This window comes from Nanorana parkeri, unplaced genomic scaffold (genome assembly GCF_000935625.1).
Source record: "Nanorana parkeri isolate BGI_ZX_2015 unplaced genomic scaffold, ASM93562v1 scaffold258, whole genome shotgun sequence".
Classification (NCBI taxonomy): domain Eukaryota; kingdom Metazoa; phylum Chordata; class Amphibia; order Anura; family Dicroglossidae; genus Nanorana; species Nanorana parkeri.
In genome coordinates this window covers 100,369-121,032 of record NW_017306526.1, presented here as the reverse complement: position 1 = coordinate 121,032, position 20,664 = coordinate 100,369, and the positions used below count along the sequence as shown (strand labels likewise).

Below are 20,664 nucleotides of genomic sequence, written 5' to 3'. Positions count from 1 at the left end.
AGCATATTTTAAATGGCTGTTTGGCGTGCAAGAACTGACAGTGCTGCGCTAGGGGGGGGCAGAGTAGCCTCTCACCTAGAAAAGTGGAAGGCATGTGGCGAACCACTGAACATGGGGTCGCGACCCACTTTTGGGTCACAAAACACAAAAATTCCCCAGCCTCAACCTGCCAGCCAGCCTGCAACCAAACAGGTAGCCCTGTCAACAGCATGCGTTAAAATCAGAGGTTTCAGTTGCACAAACTTTTGGGTCACGACCCACCAGTTGAAAACCAAGGCTCTATATCATATTTCCACTGTATGCCAAAATGAAATACAAAAGTCACAGGGTGTAGACTATTTAAATCCAGCTCTTGCCAAATGACATCAGCATTATAGGGATTCCCACTGACAAGGGCTGAGTGTTCATTTTGGTGAGAAAGTGAACAGCAACATTACAGAATAAATACACCCTGTGCTCTGATAACACATCCTGCTATAGCTTTCTTTAGAATGCTGGAAAATAGCAACTGATAGGCAAATTCAAAACAGGTGACACTTCTCAGGGTGGTGCAGCAGGACATGGCATTATTCACATCCTACATTAATAAACACCCTCTCGCCCAGTATCAACTGTATTCCAGCATTGTGTGATTCACTTCCTGTGCTGTATGAACTACCTAACTGTAAAGTGGTCTATTCATAGGTGATGTTGAAAAAGCTAGTGATAAAGCAACCCATCAGCAAATAAAAGCCATATAAGGTATTTGTAAAGACAATCAAGAGTCTGGATTCATAATAAAAAGAAACAAAAACTGCAGTTCAACCCATGAAAAGAAATAAAAAGAATCATTAACTCTTAAACACATTTTTTACAATTCATCTAGTTAATGTAGACCTTTCCATAAAAGATTTGATACAGTCGGGGCCCCTCCACCCTAAGAAATCACCCGAAGTTACTAGGTGCAAAATGTACCCGAAAATTGGATTTAAACTTTCCTTACCCTTATGTTCCGCATGCAAGGCGAGATCCTGCGGAATATGGAACAGCTGAAATCTTGCAATGCTCCTGCAATGGACTGGAGTATCTTCTTGCGAGATTTACAGGGCTATTCACAAAAGGGTGAAGAGTGTGGAGAAGTGAACAATCTAGGCCAAAATAGTTGATTTGGAAAAATTCTCCAATTCAGCTCACTTTCCAGTTCAGCTATGTTGCCATAGATTGTTCACTTCTCCGGCCTTCTCCAAACTCTTCACCCTTTTGTGAATAACCCTGCTAGTCTGCTCTGCATTCCCAAGGAATCTCCCCAGAAAGTCAGTGATGCCAACAATGCAGAAGACGGAGGGTAAGTATGATTCTAACCTTTTTTTACCTAGTAATATTGGCTGATTATTAAATTCATTCTACATCACATTTCAATGCAAGTTTAAATTGACTTAGTTGCTATGTGGAAACGACCAGACCCTATTTCAGACAACGTAATAAATACAGAAAAATGTGAATGAATGTAGTCAATGATAGGATTTTTACTGATGCTAGTGACATATTTTTCGGTCTTCAAGGAGAAAAGCTAAAAGCCTCAGGTGAATGCAGTAGTAGATGGAACAATAGCAAACTCCCTCATGACAGTGGAGAATATATGTATATTTACACTAATATATAAGCATGCCTACAAAGAAGTGCATTGTTGCCTAGTAAAAGTAAAAGCACACAAGATAACATATTTTTGAAATGTAATCTCCCCTGCCTGTACTAGTGTTATGATGAGAGGCCGTGATACATTATTATTGTCATATATAAAATCTGAAACCAGTTAGGGGAATCAAAAGAAATTTAACTGAAGAGTTGTTCTTATTGTTTTACTCTTGGGAAAACCTTACTGTAGCTGTCTGCAGGATAAAGTCAGCAATTCACATACATTAAAGAAGAACTCTGGGATTTTATAAAACTTACCCTCTTAGTGGATCTATCCCCCTCACCGCAAGGGTTAAAGTTATATTAAAGTCAAAAGGTTTTTTAAGCTACTTCAAGTGCTTGGATTAAACCATTTACAATGGATGCTGCTCCTTGATGTTTTAAAGTTTTAACTTCCTGCAGAATCAGCTGGTCCCCTGATATCCAGTTTTATGGTGGCTCCTTTCCCTTGCAGGGTCCTATGGAGACACTTCTGTGTGTGCCTCAACAAACACACAGTCACAACAAGGTAAGCCTGTTGTACAACAGGTAACCCTGCTCCCCTCTCCTCCTTGCTCTTTTCTACCTTTTTCCAAGGTAGATAAAACGACAGCTACTGCAGACTGTTCTGTCCCTTGTGATCTTGTACTAGGGATGCTGAGCTGAGAGAGTTGGAGCTGTTTTGAAACATGATGACTACAAGTGCTTGGGCACAAATGTGAGAAAAAATTTTGCTGGGCTTTGTCTATTTATTTGATCTGGATTCATTATTGAAAAAAAAGTTTATGAGTTTAATATTACTTAAAGTGCTAGTTTTGGTCTAGGGACGTAAAAAAAGAAAATATATTCACCTGATCCTCGGTCCTGAGCAAGTTAGCACTCACCTCTTTCCCCCTCCACTCCAGCTGTGTCCTCACGTCTAATGCAAGTCAATAGACCTGCATTAGATGTGATGAAATCAGTTGTCTTTAGGCCGCCAGAGCCCAGGTAGAAGATGACTTAGGATATCTGCTGTATCCTAAGTCATTTGGGAGACTTGTTTTGTCTAGGGAAGTCAATAAATAGGATGTACTCACCTGATCCTCAGTCCAGCCTGACTGCTAGGGTAGAAATTGCCTAGCACCTAGCAGTCAGGCTGGACTGAGGATCAGGTGAGTACATCCTATTTATTGACTTACCTAGACAAAACAAGTACTTAACCCTTACAGTGCAGGGGTAGACCCACTGCAAGGATTCGTTTTATAATCCCCTTTTTAAGAGCACATCTTCCAGAGACACACAAGTCTCCCAAATGACTTATAATTTTTCATTTATGCAGATTTTTTTTTTCCAGCTGTATCAATTATATTTTCCCTTTAAATGAACAATAAGTTTGCAGTAGTAAAATAACGTTACCTGGAAGAAAAGGAATAATTCTTTGCTTTGGATCTTTCTGTCCGCCTTCACTGGGAAACTTGTCCAAAACTTGCATCTGCAACAGACCAATACAACTATATTAGCCAGCAAAGATAAAAGTACACTGTTGCTACGAGAGAGCATGATAACAGGTAAAACACTGCTTGGGGACCAGTTTATAAAGTTTGCTATTTGTTTCCTTCTGATTTTGCACTTTTGAGGTTCAAGCATTTTGTAGAATGTTTTTAGTGTTTAACTTCAACAATTTCTTACAGGGTTATTCACAAAAGGGTGAAGGGTTTGGAGAAGGAAGGAGAAGTAAACAATCTAGGCCAACATATCTGATTTGGAAAAGATCACCAATTCAGGTCCCGTTCCAGTTCAGCTATGTTGTCCTAGATTGTTCACTTCTCCTGCCTTCTCCAAACTCTTCACCCTTTTGTGAATAACCCTGTAAGTGTTTCTAAGCTCAAACATTTATTGTTCAGGTTTCTATGATTCGGGAGGATTCCCCTCTTTTGATAAAGCCATTGCTGTCTAATTATGAAAACTAGGGGAAAGCATGTCATGTTTGAGGACATCACTTTTACACTTTAGAAGGTTTATAAATCAGGAGAAAAAAGATAAAATGTTCATGAGACCATGCCTTTTAACAACTTTTTACACATTTACACTTTGGTGTTACAGTAATGTCTGTGTATTAATACTACAGCTATACCAGAACAGTACTATGAGTACGAGAGTACTTAGTTGTCACTATTTCTTAGTAACAGAGAGCTTACAGATACAATGATGTAGAATTTCCGAGTTTAAACTAGGGCACAAGTCAGTCTGGGTCAGATTCACTACATTCACATCACTAATTTCTCATCTGTTTTACTGCCAAATTAAACATCATAAACAAATATAGTACAGCTTGACTAATGTAACAGCCTATATGTACCAGATGTTAGCTATTTTTTGGCTTTATGGCTGTAGGAACTGCTCCGAGATAGCCAGCAATGAGAAGAGCATGCTAGCACTTATGGTGTACCAGTAAACCCCAAACATGCAATGCAGTCCCTTTTTTCACAGATTCACAGAGCTGCGTGTTATCTAGGAAACGTATATATGCATCTCTTGGAAAACCTAAAAAAAATACGACCCCCAGAAGTTAACCAGTTGCATGCCTGGACATACAAACAAAAGAATGGTCCACCGAAATTTGCATCGTAAAATCTCCATGATCTACAGGTTTGGAAAGCGGGACAAATTATCAAAATCATCCATCAGACAAAATACATTTTCATGCTAAATGTGCATATAGTTTTCATGATAACTATATGCACATGCTGATTATATATACAGTAACCACTATTGTACAATGGGATCCATCATCATACAAGTGGAACAATGTCAGTAGAGCAAGTTGAGGACAACCACACAGACTCCAATCAGCAAATTGGGTCTAAATCCTCTTTGAATACATTAAACACATGTTGGCACCTAAATAAGTCTTTATAATGTCTCCAGGTCAGGTGAGAAATAGAAAATAGATTACTAGATGCTGAGCACAGCCACTCAGACACCTCAATTTAAAAGGACCAGTGTTCTGAAGAAAAGGCGTCCTCCTTGCAACCAGTCTTCCATTACTTGTAAACCTTTGGAATAAATGGCAGTTTTTCCTACAGGAGACTGGTCAGTCAGGAGGCCCAATGTTTTACAGTATGTCATTTGATAATGGCTAAAATGGCAAACAAACAACTCACAGCTTGAACCATGCTGCATTTATTATGAACCATTTATTCTATGTAACAATACTGCTTGGATCTAGAAGATACCACCCCCAGGACTTTCATGTTCTGTTAAATGAAATGTACGTGCAAAATAAAAGTATCACGCAGTGCACTCCGCAGTATTGCTACAACTGCACTAATATACGTAAAAATCACCTTATGAATCATAAAATCTGCCTCAGGTGCCAAGAAGGAACACTTTCAGGACCTACAGACTGCATACTAGTTGTAGGACTACAACTTCACTCTTCTGGAACATATATATGGTACTCGCGTCTGGGAAAATATTCCTTCCTTCAGAGATTTGAGATGCGTGCTTTGTTTGGTGTCAGATTCACTTTTATTCCACATTGTATTGTGTCATACGCAAATATGGCACAACGGTGAGATTATGAGATACAATCTCACTTCATCAAGATTGTATCTTGATGATGTGAGTAACACAATAGCACAAATTAAGACAGAAGATGTACATCACAAGCACAATACTTCTGTCCCTTCCTCCATCAATAAACAAGACAGGGTTGTAAGAAGCGTTTGCTTTCTAGGTTGTTAACATAGACCAGTCAAACCTTGGAGTGCTGTACACATGTCCCTAGCTTGTCTCTCCCAGTTTATTTACCTTTGTGTATTTTTAGACAGAATGAGCTGGAAGTGAACCAAAACACTGTTTTCATGTTACATAGATATCTCTTGGTAATATAAATGGACTGATTAAAGCTCACGTTCGTATGGAAGCTGTTAAACGCATAACGTCCATTTATGCCCAACTTTGGTAAATGTTGCAAAGAAAAGGTCTTTATGGTGTTTTGACGCTGCTTACATGTAAGGAATACTGGAAATCTCAGACCACCCACTTCGATGCAAACATAAAAAGTGCTGGATGTCTCACCAAGACTAGAAGATGAACCATAGACAATAATAATTTTTTACTCCCCAAGCAAGTAGTATGTAGAATCATTAAGGTACATATAAGCATGAAGAACAGGAGGAAACAACAAATTCAAAAGAAACCCCAGTCCATTCAAACTAGTCCCTCTGATGCACACAACAATCTGCAAGCAAATTCAAGCAAATATCTTTTTATTGCAAAAAAACACACCAAGTGGTATAAAATGCCTAGAAGCAATTATCCAAAAATATGATAATTATATAATAGTACTGATTAGAAAATATGCTAATGCCTGCTATAGAAGGTGAAAGTTATTTCTACTAGGGATGTCCAAATACCAAGTATCGTACTCGGTACAAGTACAAGTACAGATACTTTTCCATCTCCAGGACTAGACTAGAGAAAAATTCAAAAGTTAGGAGGCAGCTGTAATTTTTAAGGAGCACACGGAGCTCCTGGAATTTGTGCATCAACCATTTTAATGCATTATTTTTTTTTATAAATACATATAAGTGATGCACCGATAACATTTTTCCAAGTACAAGAACTGATACTTGCCCAAGTACTCACAGATACAAGTACTGATGATTTTTTTGTTTATTGTTATGTGACAGTTTTTCTAAAACAATACAGACTAATTATTTCAGGACAGTGGTGGAGCACCAGAGCTAGGTCCCAGCTGCAACCCTCGTAGTTCTCATGAAAATGCCAAGTATCGGCACTGGTATCTGGACAGCCCTAATTTCTACTATCAAAAACTCTTTCAATAATACTAATCTACACATTAAGGTCTGAACTAACATAACCAAACAGATGTAGAAGGCAGCAAAAGCAATGCTGACATCCTGCGGGAGAAACCCTGAGGAACTAAACTTCAATTTCCAAGAGCAAGAACTGTTAAGATTTTTCTTCTCTCTACAATACATATTGAATATGTTTGTGTGTTTGAATGTAAATCTCTATCTAAAAAGTCAAGCTTGCATAGAAATTAAAGTGCCTGCATGTACCATTAATTTTATTCATGAGTGCGTCGGGAGCCCTGAACCCATGGTGCTATAATATGTAAATCTTGACTTTTGCTATGAAAGTAGAAGAGATGCTTACAATGATCATGACTTTAAGGCCTCCACACATATATGAAGCACTGGAAGACTGTCTGCAGGAAGAAGGGCATCACATAAGGCAAACTCTGCCAAGTTACTGGGAATTTATAACAGGAGTAAGGGTGACACACAGAATCCAGCATTAAAACAGTCCCTTTATTACCAAAGATGGTACAAACAATACTGTAAGTGAAGATGTCTTTGTACCATCTTGTGCAAAAAATACTGTTTCACACTGAATTTTATGTGTTGTGTGTTGTCATTTTTCCTTTTATTTATTGCTTAAGAGTGGAGATGAGCTCAAGGAAAGGACCAAAACCAGTGGCTGGTAACAGGAGTCGGATAAGGCTTAGAGCAGTCTCAATTTACTTTTATTAATTAGTTGTTGGAAAGGCCAAGCCCTCAGAAGAATTCCTTGACTGCAGCTGCTGTCTGTTTCTGATTTCAGTTCCACTTCTATCAGACGTATACAAATATTCATGTTTATTCTGAATAATTCAGTAAGTTAAAGGAGGTTTTAAAGCACTCCTATCAGTCCTGGACAAATGCCAGGCACCAGGTAACAAAGCCACCTTGAACAATTACAGCTAGTCTTTGCTGGCATCGTCTGTGGATAAGCATTTCCCCTGTCTCCTTTAAAGTGTCTGTTAGATCCAAATCCCAATTTGAACATTTAGTCAATTCATGGTTTCAATGCTGTTAAAGCAGATGGGTCCATCATGGTAACTAAATATATATATAGCCTGCCTGAACTGTAAAGTGAGAGAGGAAGACCAAATCACATGCTTAATAAAGGAACCAGAAATGTTCTAGAGAACAGGGAAGTTGGAGAAATCATGAAGTAATACTAGAATACAGTGCTAGGACAAATGTGGCAAGAAACTGAATGAGAAGCAAGGAGCAAAGAAAAAACAGAGTTGCTTGAATCATTTAGTAGAAGGATGCCAGCAAGTACAGTCCCTATATTTCACTCACTTCAGGTTTGCTTGTAAACAGTGGTGGGCATAGGCTACAAGAAGCCCCTGTAAAGAGGAATGATTTGAGCCACTACTCAATAATATTACTCTTACTCGACATGTGGCAACAACAAGTTCCCAATGTGTATTCACAGCATGTTCCTAGCAGAGATAAAAAATGGCTATGTGGTAGCCACATGTGAAACAGGTGTACAAATATTTCCACCAATGCTCAAGCATACCTGTGGTGCTGCGATTACTGGTCTCCTCCTGAATATGCTAGCTGCTTGGCTGTATGTGGCTTTAATATTTTAAAGCCCAACTCTTGCTTCATTAGAAATGTTTTTAAAAAGTCACATATGCCTTGGTAAAAAATAAAAAGCAATTTGGCTACAATAATTTCCTTTGGAACTGTCCTTTACAGTAATTCCTTTTCGCCACAGGATATCCTCAGTCCTCAGAAGACTGAGGATATAATATGAGTGCAGGGTGTCATGGACCCCACTACCCGACGGGGAATCACCAATTCACATGACTGGCCTGAAGACATCTAAAAAAGGGTAAAAATAAAAAAAAACATCTAACTATGCATTTAGCTAGAGAAAAAACTAACTGGAAATACATTTAATGCCATATCAATTTCACTTTTCCATTCAGGCAGTGATATTTTTGGTAATAGTGTATTAACCTTTACAAGCTTACAACATAACTCAAACAGAGGAATGTGTTACAAGCATTACAAAAATCAGAAGTAAGGCTTTGGTCTACCTTTTCCTCAAACCATTTGCTATAAAATATATATAGAGTGACAAAAACATATGAAGAAAGATTAAATTCCACTACAAAGATATTACAGGAATGTATAAACTATTCCAATGCAAGTTTAATGCAAGTTACTCAAAAAAAAAATGTATTCTCTTTATATGATAAAAATATCTCTTTTCAATATCACTTTTTTCAACATAAATGGCTGGTTTGACTCTGGACTGAGAGTCGGGTCTTCCGTATCTACTTTAGGGCATGCCTCCTACTTTACAAATCGGTCCCATTTAGTGAAAGGAGTAAATTATTAAGTGATGCTGTAAACAAGGGAACATAATTTATGGCCTAGGTGGATTGCCATTCTTCTCTGTACCAGTGGCCAGGCTTTATGTCCAAAGTTCATCTAAGATGTAGTATAGGCTGTGCTGGCCTTGGGCAAGCTATGCAGAGATAACGTACTATTTCTCGGCACAATATTGTTTTTTCACATTTTACAGATATTTAGTTATATCCTTAGTGCTTGGTAGCTCATATTTCCACATTACACTTACTGGCGCTGATCACCTTTATTGTTTAGTTTTAGTTTTCTAAACATAAAAATTATGTAGTCCTCTCATTATAGTTTCGGAGGCCATCAGGACATCGGTGAGTTTTGTAATTAAAGTGCACTTATCTTTTAAAATATATAGAAGGGATACAGGATAGAAGTGATGCTGGACAGGTGTGTAGGAGGGATGTCCTAAATAGGACACTGTAGATTAGATTCTCAGCCCCAATTCACACCAACTGGTTTTCATGGAAAAGAGGATGTTCTGAAAATAGTAAACTGTGGCAAACGTATTAGAGAACACAATAAGTTAAAATGATTGATGAATAAGATGCATCTAAAAGGAAAGGTCTATTTTAAGAATAACAGAAAGAGAGCGAGAAGCCGCGAACAGCGCTGGAGCGCCCGATGCCGTATATACTGGCAATGCTGTAGGGCTGCTGTCTCGAGGTGTCCGATGGTCTCGCTGGCAACGAAAATCGCTGAGGGCTAAAAGGGGGAGACCATCGGACACCTCGAGACAGCAGCCCTACAGCATTGCCAGTATATACGGCATCGGGCGCTCCAGCGCTGTTCGCGGCTTCTCGCTCTCTCCCTCACATTCCCCCTATCCCAGCCATCGCGGCCCGGCCTGGCCAGCCGAGTACGTGAGCGGCTCAACTTTTGACAACTTGAGGGATTTAGCCATTCAGCCCAGCCCCCTTTTTCAGCCACTCACCTCTCATCTGCCAGATAGAAGGACCTGACCATCACATCCTGAAGTGAAGATTTGGCCAGAGTCTCCCATATCCTAACTGTAAGTTTACATCCTTTCCATTTTAGAAGATTGTTTCTATGCTCTTATTTGATACAAGCATTGCCCATAAAGGCATTATTCCAGGTAGTAGCGCTCCTCCAAGAAGAGTCTGTTTGTTTGATATAGTAAACATACTCTGTCCCCAAGTTTACATCACTTCCTGTTCATTCATGATTGTGGATATGGTAAACATACTTTGTCCTCAAGTTATGAATTAATGAGTTAAGAACACTCAGGTATAGAGGATTCCTGTTCATTGATAACAGAGGCTGCAGAAAAAGAGATTGAGGACTCTGTGTCCTTAATCCCTTTTTCTATTTTAAAAGGGAAATATCAGGGGTCTGTTTAGACCCCTGATATTTCCCTGAAGCCCCTAAAAGTAAAGTAAAAAATAAAAATATTTAACAAAAATAAATAAAATATAAAAAAAAATGTAAAACTTTATAAAAAATAAAAATAAAATATTTTTTTAAATGTGAAAAAGTTAGAGTTTTTCTTTTTCCGGATTCGGCCTGACATTTTTTTTCATTCCAGTTTCGTTATGGTTTTGAAATGTTCAATTCGGTGCACCTCTAATGTAAGATGATGTCATATCAACATGCAGAGTTGCACGCTGATGTGATTTTTAGTGAAAGGGGCAAAGGCTCACTTTAAGTGCTCGTTTGTGTCTTGGTTAAAAAAACAAGTTATACTCACCCAATGCTCTTCCAGTGTCTCTCCTCTTCCTCTGCTGCTGCCTAAGGTCCCGTAAAATAATAATGGATATACACAGTGTATAATAAAACACAACACTGCATGAACCAGAAACAAGTATTTGGATATAACATCATGCTAACAATTCTGTAACCTATAAAAAATATCAAAATAGTGTACCGCCACAATAAATACATTTTCTGAACACTGTGCTTCTATACTACCAAAATTAAAGCAGGAAACAACAGTCACATGAAGCCAGCTGTACAACAAAGAACGAGCGGCCTTTAAAGTCTGCAGACAGTATTAATTTATGGGAAAATTATTAAGTCAGCCTGAAATCAGTCTTTTGCGTTAAATCACTGAAGTGGATGTGATTAAGAAAAGTTCAGAGAGGAACCTCATCGGTTACAGTATAAGGACGTTTACAGCTGCACATGTAACAGATATCCTGTAATATTCTTGTGGGAGTTTTGTATGGCAGTCAGCAGGATGAACATTTTAAATAGAATAAGTTCCAGCTGTAGGCCTCCGTCCCAAGACTGAGGCGTGTTTCTGGCATGTGTGCTGTGTTCTCATTTAGACCTAACATTAAGTTACTCAGGAGTGCACTGAGGATTATTATACTGACAGATGGGCCGCCCATATCACTTTATAAGATCTCCACCATAAAGAAACAAAGGTGAATTCACTTCAGTACTTAGCCAAATAAATCTGTAAATCTAGAACATGTAGATTTAGCTGTGCAGGAAGGTCTTATATGACCCCATTCTGCCTTTTGATTTTAATTTGATGGTCGGCGCCTGTATGTGGCCCCGTCTGTACTTGTACCACCAGTTTTATGTGACAGGAGCTTAATTTATTCCTGTGGAGAGAGGGCAGGCCAGTGAGTGTGAAGATGGACAATTTCGAGACAGTACCAAATGAAAGGGAAAACGACACCCTGCGTCCATTCAGAATTTGCTTCAAAACACCCATGCTGGCCTGAAGTTGGAGAATGACGTCAATAAAAATGAATATATTCCCAGGCTTTTTTTGACGTTTGGGAGGCCTACATTTCAATCACAGGATAAGAAGACAGGTGAATTGCTTTGCCACAATATGTACACCCTTAGACAACAGCATCACTCAACCAGTGGATATATTTTTACTTCTATGCTCAATAACGGTCTTATTCTCTATGGAAAATCCACCACTAGATGGACTTTGATGTCACAGCTGAAAAGAACTGGAATACATTTATGTCACTGAACTGCCAGTAACTCAATAGCCAGGGTAGCAAAGAATTCAGAATGAAGGACTTGTGAATGAAATAAAACCAGTTTGTAAAATTTAAATTTTTCCATCAGATATTGCACAAAATGAAAAACTGACAAACAATCTGGTTGGTATGAGCAACAAAGACCAATTTTCTTTTGATACATTAGGCCTGAAGTGCACATTCTGGATTTTAGATGACTCAACCGGTTATAATAATATAATAATAATATGTAGGACCCTGAATCCAGTTGTGGGCTTGCAAAGGCTGATTTCCATCAAGTTCAAATTTAAATTCTATGAAAAAAAAGATGGACAAAAACATTATTGTTTATTTTTTGAACCACACAATCGTTGCAGGTTCCTACATGCTCTTATTATGCCTGCTACCTATTTTTTTAGAAAGCATTACTGGAGAAGAGACAAAACAACCCAACCACTAGTCCTCAGCATAACATGACAGGTCATTCTAAATGAAATCAAGAGGTTTAGAAGACTAACTTCTATCGGGCACCAACAATTCTTGCTCAGCGCAACAATTCTTGAGCATTAAAACAATTGTAGCAAGTTTTCCAATAGATTATTGTTAAACAATAAGCCAATCAACAGTTAATACACGTATGATAAACTGCTTTCCCTGCCAAACTGTTTGTAATTCTGCTCATACAAAAGGACTCCACTCAGGAGCCAGAGTGCGGCCAGGTGCATCAAGGAGTGGATTGCATATCTAATGTGCAGGTTAGCACAGTGTAGAAACTGTTTGGAGGAGACAGGCAGAGGGCTTGTCACAGACGGGGCTCACGGGTATAAACTGGAACAGGTCTGAGCACCTTATCTTCTACACTGGCAGGGACACTTAGAGATCTTCTACACTGGCAGGGACACTTAGAGAAAAGGGTGCAAGCAGTGTAGGCTAACAACTCCCAGAGCTGGAGTAAAAACAGGGAAACTGAAAGAGGCAGTGGAAGACAGAATAGGCTGGTAGGTCAAGGTACTAGGCAGGGTGCTGCAATGCTAGGTAGGTGGCATGGGGTCGCCCAGGATGTGGAATCTAAGGGCCAGCCGGGGTTCACCAGAGCTCCTGATGGTGGAGATGGACTTGGTTGCGTGCTGACCCCAGGTCACAATCCATAGGTTCACCCAACTCACCTAACAGCCAAGAATGGTAGACAAGGCCAGAGTTCTGGACAGGTTGCAGACACATATACCATGGACAAAACAAAGGTCAGTGATAGACAGATGACCAGGACTTCCAGGCACAATCCAAAGAATAGGGACAGACTGAAGACTGGCACTTACAGGGACAAGTCAAAGTTCACGGCAGACTCAAGGAAAGGATTTCCAGGGACAAGTCAAAGGTCAGTACACGGGTAAACTCCAAGGAATTATAGTTCAATGGCAGCTAGGGGGGCTTGGCATCTAGCTTGGGAAGGCATTGCTTGGACAGCGTGCCGTTCGCTTCCCTGGTTTTAAATAGTCAGCGAGAGGGGAGATCCACAGGATTGGCGACATGCAGATTTGTACTGATTGGCCGAGAAGCTGCATAAGAAACAGCAGGAGAGGTCGGCCGACGCCTAAAGCTGCCAGACTGGTGCAAGAGTGAGTCAGGTACAGAGCACATGCCTGGAGGACTACGAGCAACAGCACAGCCCTGCATAACTATGGGTAAGAGGTCTGCATATACTTGTGGAACTACAAGTAACAGCTCAACTGCAAGTCTGCAGCTGAACTGTGACAGGGCTGAGGATTGAAGCTGGAGCAGCGCTGTTGCAAGAGAAACGCCAAGACGCTTGATGAAAATATGTTTAATTTTTGGTCAAGAGAGATGTTGAATAACCCACGTGAAGGCAACTGCGTTGGTATTTGTGAACTTTCTTTTAATAAAATTGGGCAAAGTAGCCCTTAAAAGAAGATTTTCAACAAGTGGATGTGTCCTTAATGCTGTAATACTTTAAATAAATATATATACACACACACACACACATACACGTACAAAACCAGCATTATAAAAAATGTTGGGGAAAAAAAAGGTGGATAACATTACCATCTACCACATACCTGGCATTTCATGTAATAATAAAGTGTAAGAAAAGAGAAGATCAAATGGTTAATTGGTAGACTGTTTCCAATTTCAATAAAATGGAAGCTGATGTAGGTAGTTTGCTATTTATCCTCAAGAAACCTCAGCAAGATCATGTATGTATCTTAGCTAGCACACTAACTGCATCCAGATGGTTAGAGTTTCACAGGTTCTTCTGAAATGTGGGGTATCTGGGGATCCCATGAGGCAAGACAGAAATTTCTTAACCCTCGATTTGCTGATAAAACATAGTATTAGAGTTTATACAAGGAAGTAATTTCAACAAAGTGATTTATTTGAGCAACTAAAGTCACATCTAACATTTAAATTCATTGTGTTGTTGTTCAGCAATTACAAAAGTTTCTCGCTACTTTGTCATAAGATATTTAGTTTAAAGGGTAATTCCAGCCCACTATACTTACCATTACCTGAATGCTCCTTCCCTCCCGCTGGTGCCGGTGTACTATCCATACTCCATACACGGTAGCGCAGCCATGCATTCTGTATTTTGAATTTCGCTTGCACATGCCGGGCAATCATTGGCGCGCTGACCAATAAGTGCTTCTTAGCAAATTTTAAATACAGACGTGCTGACGTGTACGGAGTACAGACAGTACACCGGCACAGGCGGAGGGGAAGGAGCATTCAGCCAAAAGTAAGTATAGCAGGTAGCGGAAAGATAGTGGGGGAAGTGGGAAGGGGTTATTTCATTTTTCCAAATTCACCTGCGAAAGTGCAATTACCCTTTAATAAAACTGCACTTTCTAAGTGGTTGCAATTTCACTCCAGCAAAGTAAATTACCAGAGTTGTTTTTCTCACAAATTACAACACACAAAGAAAACAATGCAGCCAGGCAAGACATCTTAATGGCTATTACATGGTTCTCACTGGCTATAAGTTTACAAAAAAAATATAATACTTTTCCCAGCTGTGAATGACTGTTTCTCAATGAAGCAACTTTCTCTTTACTTTGGCTGTGTTTGCAGCATTACCTCCTTTTAGATTCTCATTATTGCTAATGTGCTGGAACTTTCTTCCAACTGGGTTAAATGTGCACTAAAATTCCAAGAGACCAAAAAACGCTGACACCCCCAACCTACAAGCACAATATGACAGGTGCAGGGATGTGATCATGGCTCTTTCATCGCTGCAGGTTTTCCAGCTTGTTCAAGTGGTGTAGTAAAGCTTTCACATGTTGGAGGGAACCCTTTGAAGTTCTCTCCACTGATGCTTAAACCATGCCAAAGAAATATAAATATTAGTAACAGGAAAGACATGTGGTGTGGTCTTTAGGATGTCAGATTCCCTTATAAAGGCTTTTGGATTACATTTTTCAGGATACTCATTAACATTCGGGACTAGGGCTACGTTCACACAAGACCACATGCTAAAACGCTGAGTTTTAGCATGTGGGTGGCGGGGGGGAGGGGGCTGATGCACTTTTTCGGGTTCAGGTGTTAGAGTTCACTTTGTTTTGTAACTTTATTGAAAGTGTACAAAGTGTAAACTCTATTTACATGTTTCTATGTGCCATAGCGTGCAGAAAAATACTGGTTACTGCACATAGTATGAACACAGTCTTAATAAACATAAACAAACTTATCTGGATGTATGTGAATTGTTCTAATTAAAAATAAAACTTTGTAAAGGTGTAACCGGAAATGTTTGAAATACACAGAATTAAGGAGCACATAGACAATAGAGGGTGTTCAGACAGGCAGGTATAATCTCAACATTGTCAGCGACCTGAGTCTGCCGAGACCTCTGTAATACATGAATATTTGGCTGAGAAGAACCTGTGTGTTCAGCCCCTGTGTAGGGAACAGACAGCTCCCAGTGCAGACTGAGCAATTGGACAGAGTTTTGTAACATTTCCCTACTATAGGCTTGTTCACACCACCGCTTTGTATCCTTGTATTTAGCACATGGTACAATATGCTAGGTGCACTAGTGCATTGCCATTCATTCTCAGTGGCACCCAACACACCTCCCGGGGAGCATGTGTTCAGCTCTGCGCAACACGCAGTACAACAATAACATTGATGCGGCGTTGCACTGCTGAGTGGAGAAAAACTTTATGTATGCACTACTTTTTATCACCGCACAGCAACACAACGCACGTTGCACAGTGCTGCAATGCACGCCCGCTGTGAGGTGCACCGGGGTGCCGTTGAGTGCGGTACCATGAGTTGTGCGACAGCATGTGCTAAACGTACAGATCCTGCCCGTGTAGCACAATGCTATTTGCCCTTAGCTTTCAGCCAGTGGTGTTTGTAGGTATACACCAAAAGCATATAAATAAAGCACCGCTCTTCCGTGGCTTTAGCAGGGGAAAGACAGCTGGGTGCTCATTGGCAGGAGTGTGTCCTCGCTCCAACCAAACAGGTATATAGTAAAGGGAAAATCCGGCCATACTCTGTTCCACGCTAATTCAGTTTATCGAGTCCTGCCCGAAGTCCGCCCCCATCACTGACAAACTCATTCAGTGTGGAATGGAGTCCGGTTGGATTTTTCTTTTACTATATGCATGTTTGCAGGTATCTCAGTGTAAAACAGCAAAATCAGGGTACAGATCTAACAGTTATAGATATTTTTAGGTAAATTTAAACGCTAAACCCTAACTGGATGACAGCTGTTGATTTTGTCATCCCGTTTCGCATCTCAGCAGCTTTTTCAGCCACTTCCTGTCTACTCTGCTCCAGCGCTGGCTGCACATCATTGTCCTGGACTAGCTTCCGGGTAGTGACAATAGTCAACTATTTCTGTGAAATGTGTGTCAAGCACAATGGCTTGTAGTCTCAACCAGGAGCATATACAACAAGGAGACAACACAGGATAAAAATTGTGAGACAGCTGTCTCCCAATAACAGAAAGCGCTCGAACAGTGGCTTGCATAGTAGGATCCCCAGGTATTATGGGATGCTGCATATTTAAATTGACTGAAAACAAATTTTTTAATTTCATCAACATGTTAACTTAGAGCTCATGCACACGGGTATATTGCAGAGCAAATGCATGCCTATTTTCATATATTTGTAAAATACACCTGTATTTGTGGGGCCCGTGAGTCCCGGTTGCTGTGAAAATCCTGTACTCAGGTGAATGTCTGCAAACACCGTCAACAGCGGTTTAACAGGGTAACGTTTCCAAATGCAGTGTGTGGCCGCCAGCTTAATGAGGGCATGCTACAGAAACTTTTAGAGCAGCTAACGTCAATGTTTTTGTTGACAAACTGAACACTGTACAAAACAAAGACTGTTTCACATCTGTCACAAAGAATGAGGTGATGTTTTTTCTGCAATACAATGAAAGGACTACGTTTCTCTGTTGCAGGAAGTCTTCTGTTTATTGAGTTAAACAATGACAAACCTGGAGATCATGTGTTGAGCTAAATGCTTGGTGTTCACTTTGTAATCTGTCACAAATCTAATGCCACAGATTTATTAACATCTAGAGTTACATTTTAATTGTTTTTCCACAAGTAAAAGAGCTTTTCTAAATTTAGCATACCGTATATACTCGAGTATAAGCCGAGTTTTTCAGCCCATTTTTTTTGCTGAAAAGTTGTCAAATGCAGCGGCTGTCAACCGATCATTAATTTGAATGGGTGACGGCTGCCACTTGAAAATTGAAGATTTGGTATTCCTGCTGCAGGATATCACAAGTTCCTGCCGCAGGAATTCCAAATCGTACCTACTTGTTAGGGGTGAATGTAGCCTAAGGCCCCATTCACACCTAGGCGTATTGTCATATGCGCGTCTGTCGCACGACCGTCACGCGTTTTTTTTACCGCGATTCGCGGTAAAAAAAAGTCGCGCGACCGTCGCGCGATTCCAAAGGCTACTTGGCTGTATCCCAATGGAAAACGCCCTACAAAACGGCCCAAAGTAGTCCCGGGACCTTTTCAGGCGTGAGCCGTTTTGTAGGGCGTTAGGGACGGGCGGAAATACGCCTAGGTGGGAACGAGGGCATTGACTACAATGCTATTTATTTTTTTGACCGTTTTGTAGCGCGTTCGTCGAGCGTAGGACGCGTTACAAAACGGTCAGGTGTGAACGCAGCCTTAAGGCGTGTAGTGTACAGTACCAATGTAGGCAGATCGTGGCTGTTGAGAGTGACCAGATGGGTTTGCTTGCAGACCGCCCTAGGTAATGCCTACATGTGATATTAAACATCCTTGATGAAAAGAATTAAAATCCAAATTGGTGTTCACTTTGTAATCTGTCAGGTTGCAGTGCTCTTGTTAGGGGGAGGGGTTAATTGAGCTCAGGTGTTGAAGGGGCGGGACAGAGGCAGTGAAGCTGGGGAGAAAAGTCAGCCTGGCAATCCGTGATCATTTACAAAAGAGGATGGTATCGGTAGCACCACAAAAGACCAAATTTGGATGTGTTGCATTTTTTGCTACTGCACCACAATACACCAACCCACATAATGTGTGAAGGGGCCCTTGCCATTCCTGCTTAGCATTCCTGCTAAAGTGTCAGGCTTGGACAGAGACCATTGCTGCCTTCTTAATGTCTGACCCTTAACAATGCGTTGAAGATAGGTGACTGTAGGGATCTGATAGGAGGATGATTTATCACAGAGAACAGACGCTATAGTACACATGAAATCACAGCAATTACTCTACGCTGTGACTATATTTTACATTCCATTCATAAAATGCAGAGCACAGTGTTGAGCCTTTGTCCTTCAGAGTGTTCTCTGAGAACACTCCAGGATAGGAGGAGAATCTTGTCAAAGTCATGCAATAGGTTTCCTCCTGGCACCTTGTCCCCAGTCCTTAAATGAATGTAGATTTGCTTGCTTCAAAGTATTGGTATAATTCAGCTCCTATGTGTGAGGTCAGGCAGGTTACAGACCAGCAAATGTCATAGCTCAGGTGGCTTCTAAACCCTCCGATTTTCTCAACAAAGGCAGATTGGTTATTCCTTATTCCTTTTAAAAGGCATGTGCAAGTAAAAAAAAATTAGATTAGCACATTGCCAATGACCAATACTATTGTCAGAGCTGTTCAACGCTTTACACACTAATTGGCTGCTCGAATCACTTTCTGTCAACAATGGCGCAGGCAGTGATAAATTCCACAGAATCATGGGAGAAGCAAGAGAGAGGATCCAGCAGCAGCACTCGTACATGTAACGTAATAAAACGTTCAGGCTAGGTTCTCACCTAGGCGTACGGAATATGCGCGTTTGCAGCGCGTTTTTACTGCGATTTGTGGTAAAAGAAACGCGCTACAAACTCGGGTATCCGGCTGTATCCTAATGGATACGCGCGGCAAATACGCCCCAAAGAAGCTCCTGTACTTCTTTGGGCGTAGGGCGTTTTGCAGCGCGTTCCTACGCGCTGTAAAACGCCCAGGTGTGAACCAGGCCTTAATGAAAATTCAATACATTACTGAAAAATAAAAACTGTTTTGAAACTAAAAAAAAGAAAATGACAGGAATAAAAACAAAAATATAAAGTTTAAATTGTTTAAGCAGCCTGGCAAAACAAATGGTTTCAATTTTAAATGTATACAGAGAGCCTATTCCAGCTTTTTAGAGGTGTATATTAAAGGTAATCCTTACTGGATTAGACATACATCAATGATCAGGGCTTCTCAAAGCTGCCTCAGTCTAAAATAAAATATACATTTTCACATTTTATAACCATAAGAGAAGCTGCTTTTTACTCTACTAACCTTCATCCACTTTCTAGCCAATACTCCTCTTGCTGCCTCTCCCATTACAATCCCAAGCAGAGGGTCTCCAGCAAAAGCACAGCAATCACATTGTATCTCCCTTTATCCACCGAAGCCGGTTTCGTATACAGCCTGTACTACGTTTGAACACCCAACGTCAAAGACGGAAATCACAATTAGTGACACCCTGGGCAATTAACATGCTTTTCAGTCCAGAGTATGACACACACCTTCTCCTGGGTGTATACTGAATTAGTAATACACAGCTAATTTAATTTGTACAACAGGCCAAATACCAAAATATAAATAACACTGCCACACAATAAAATATGAATTTAACTTTAGATGATAGTTAGGTTCCAAAAAGAGAAAAGAGTGCGTGCAACAAAAAGCTTGATGTGCATGATAAATCATTTAACAAGTGCCATGTAGGTTAATGAAGATTTTTTTTATCATAATGCTTGAATCCCTACTCTGCCACAAAGTGGTGGGATAAGCAGGTGACCTATTATTCTTAATCATCCAGCCGATCACTTCGCTCCTTAACTTCCTGTTTGAATTTAAACAGTATCCCATCTAATTTCAAAATCAACCACCAAAAATTAGAAGCGCTAAATGTCAACATCCCGCTGCAAACTCTTAGCATTAGTAATTGCACTTTAAGGACCGGTTGACACCAAATCAAATGGCTTCCAGCACGGTTTGTACCTGGAACGCACTGGATCGCATAAATCAAGCCTCCCACGTTCTGGGGTGAGAGGGGGTGTGGTAATGTCATTCATATCAATGGCACCGCAGACATGCCTCCCGCAGTGCAATCACCCGCACCAGAACGCGTGGTACAGCAATACCCGCGTTTCGGTGCAGTGCGATCGCAAAAAAATAGTGCATGTGCACTGAATTACACAAGCTTTAATACCAATTCAATTCAGAGAAGGCACTGCATCTATGTCACCTTTATCAGCCATAGAACCTGTGTAATTTATATGTGTTCAGCTTTAAATGGATGAGGTGTCATTTTAGGTGGCATTTTTATTGCTTCAGAGGGATTTCTATATGTGTGCTCTC

The 20,664-nt window shown here is 40.3% G+C and overlaps 1 protein-coding gene across 1 annotated transcript in view; it reads right to left on the bottom strand.

Moving 5' to 3' along the window:
• Positions 1–20,664, bottom strand: part of LOC108787380 (SH3 and PX domain-containing protein 2A-like) — a 205,035-nt gene that overhangs the window by 132,995 nt on the left and 51,376 nt on the right. Inside the window, exon 3 of the mRNA XM_018556917.1 lies at positions 3,049–3,124. Coding sequence (XP_018412419.1) covers positions 3,049–3,124 — 76 coding nt within the window. The remainder of the gene's footprint in view (positions 1–3,048; positions 3,125–20,664) is intronic.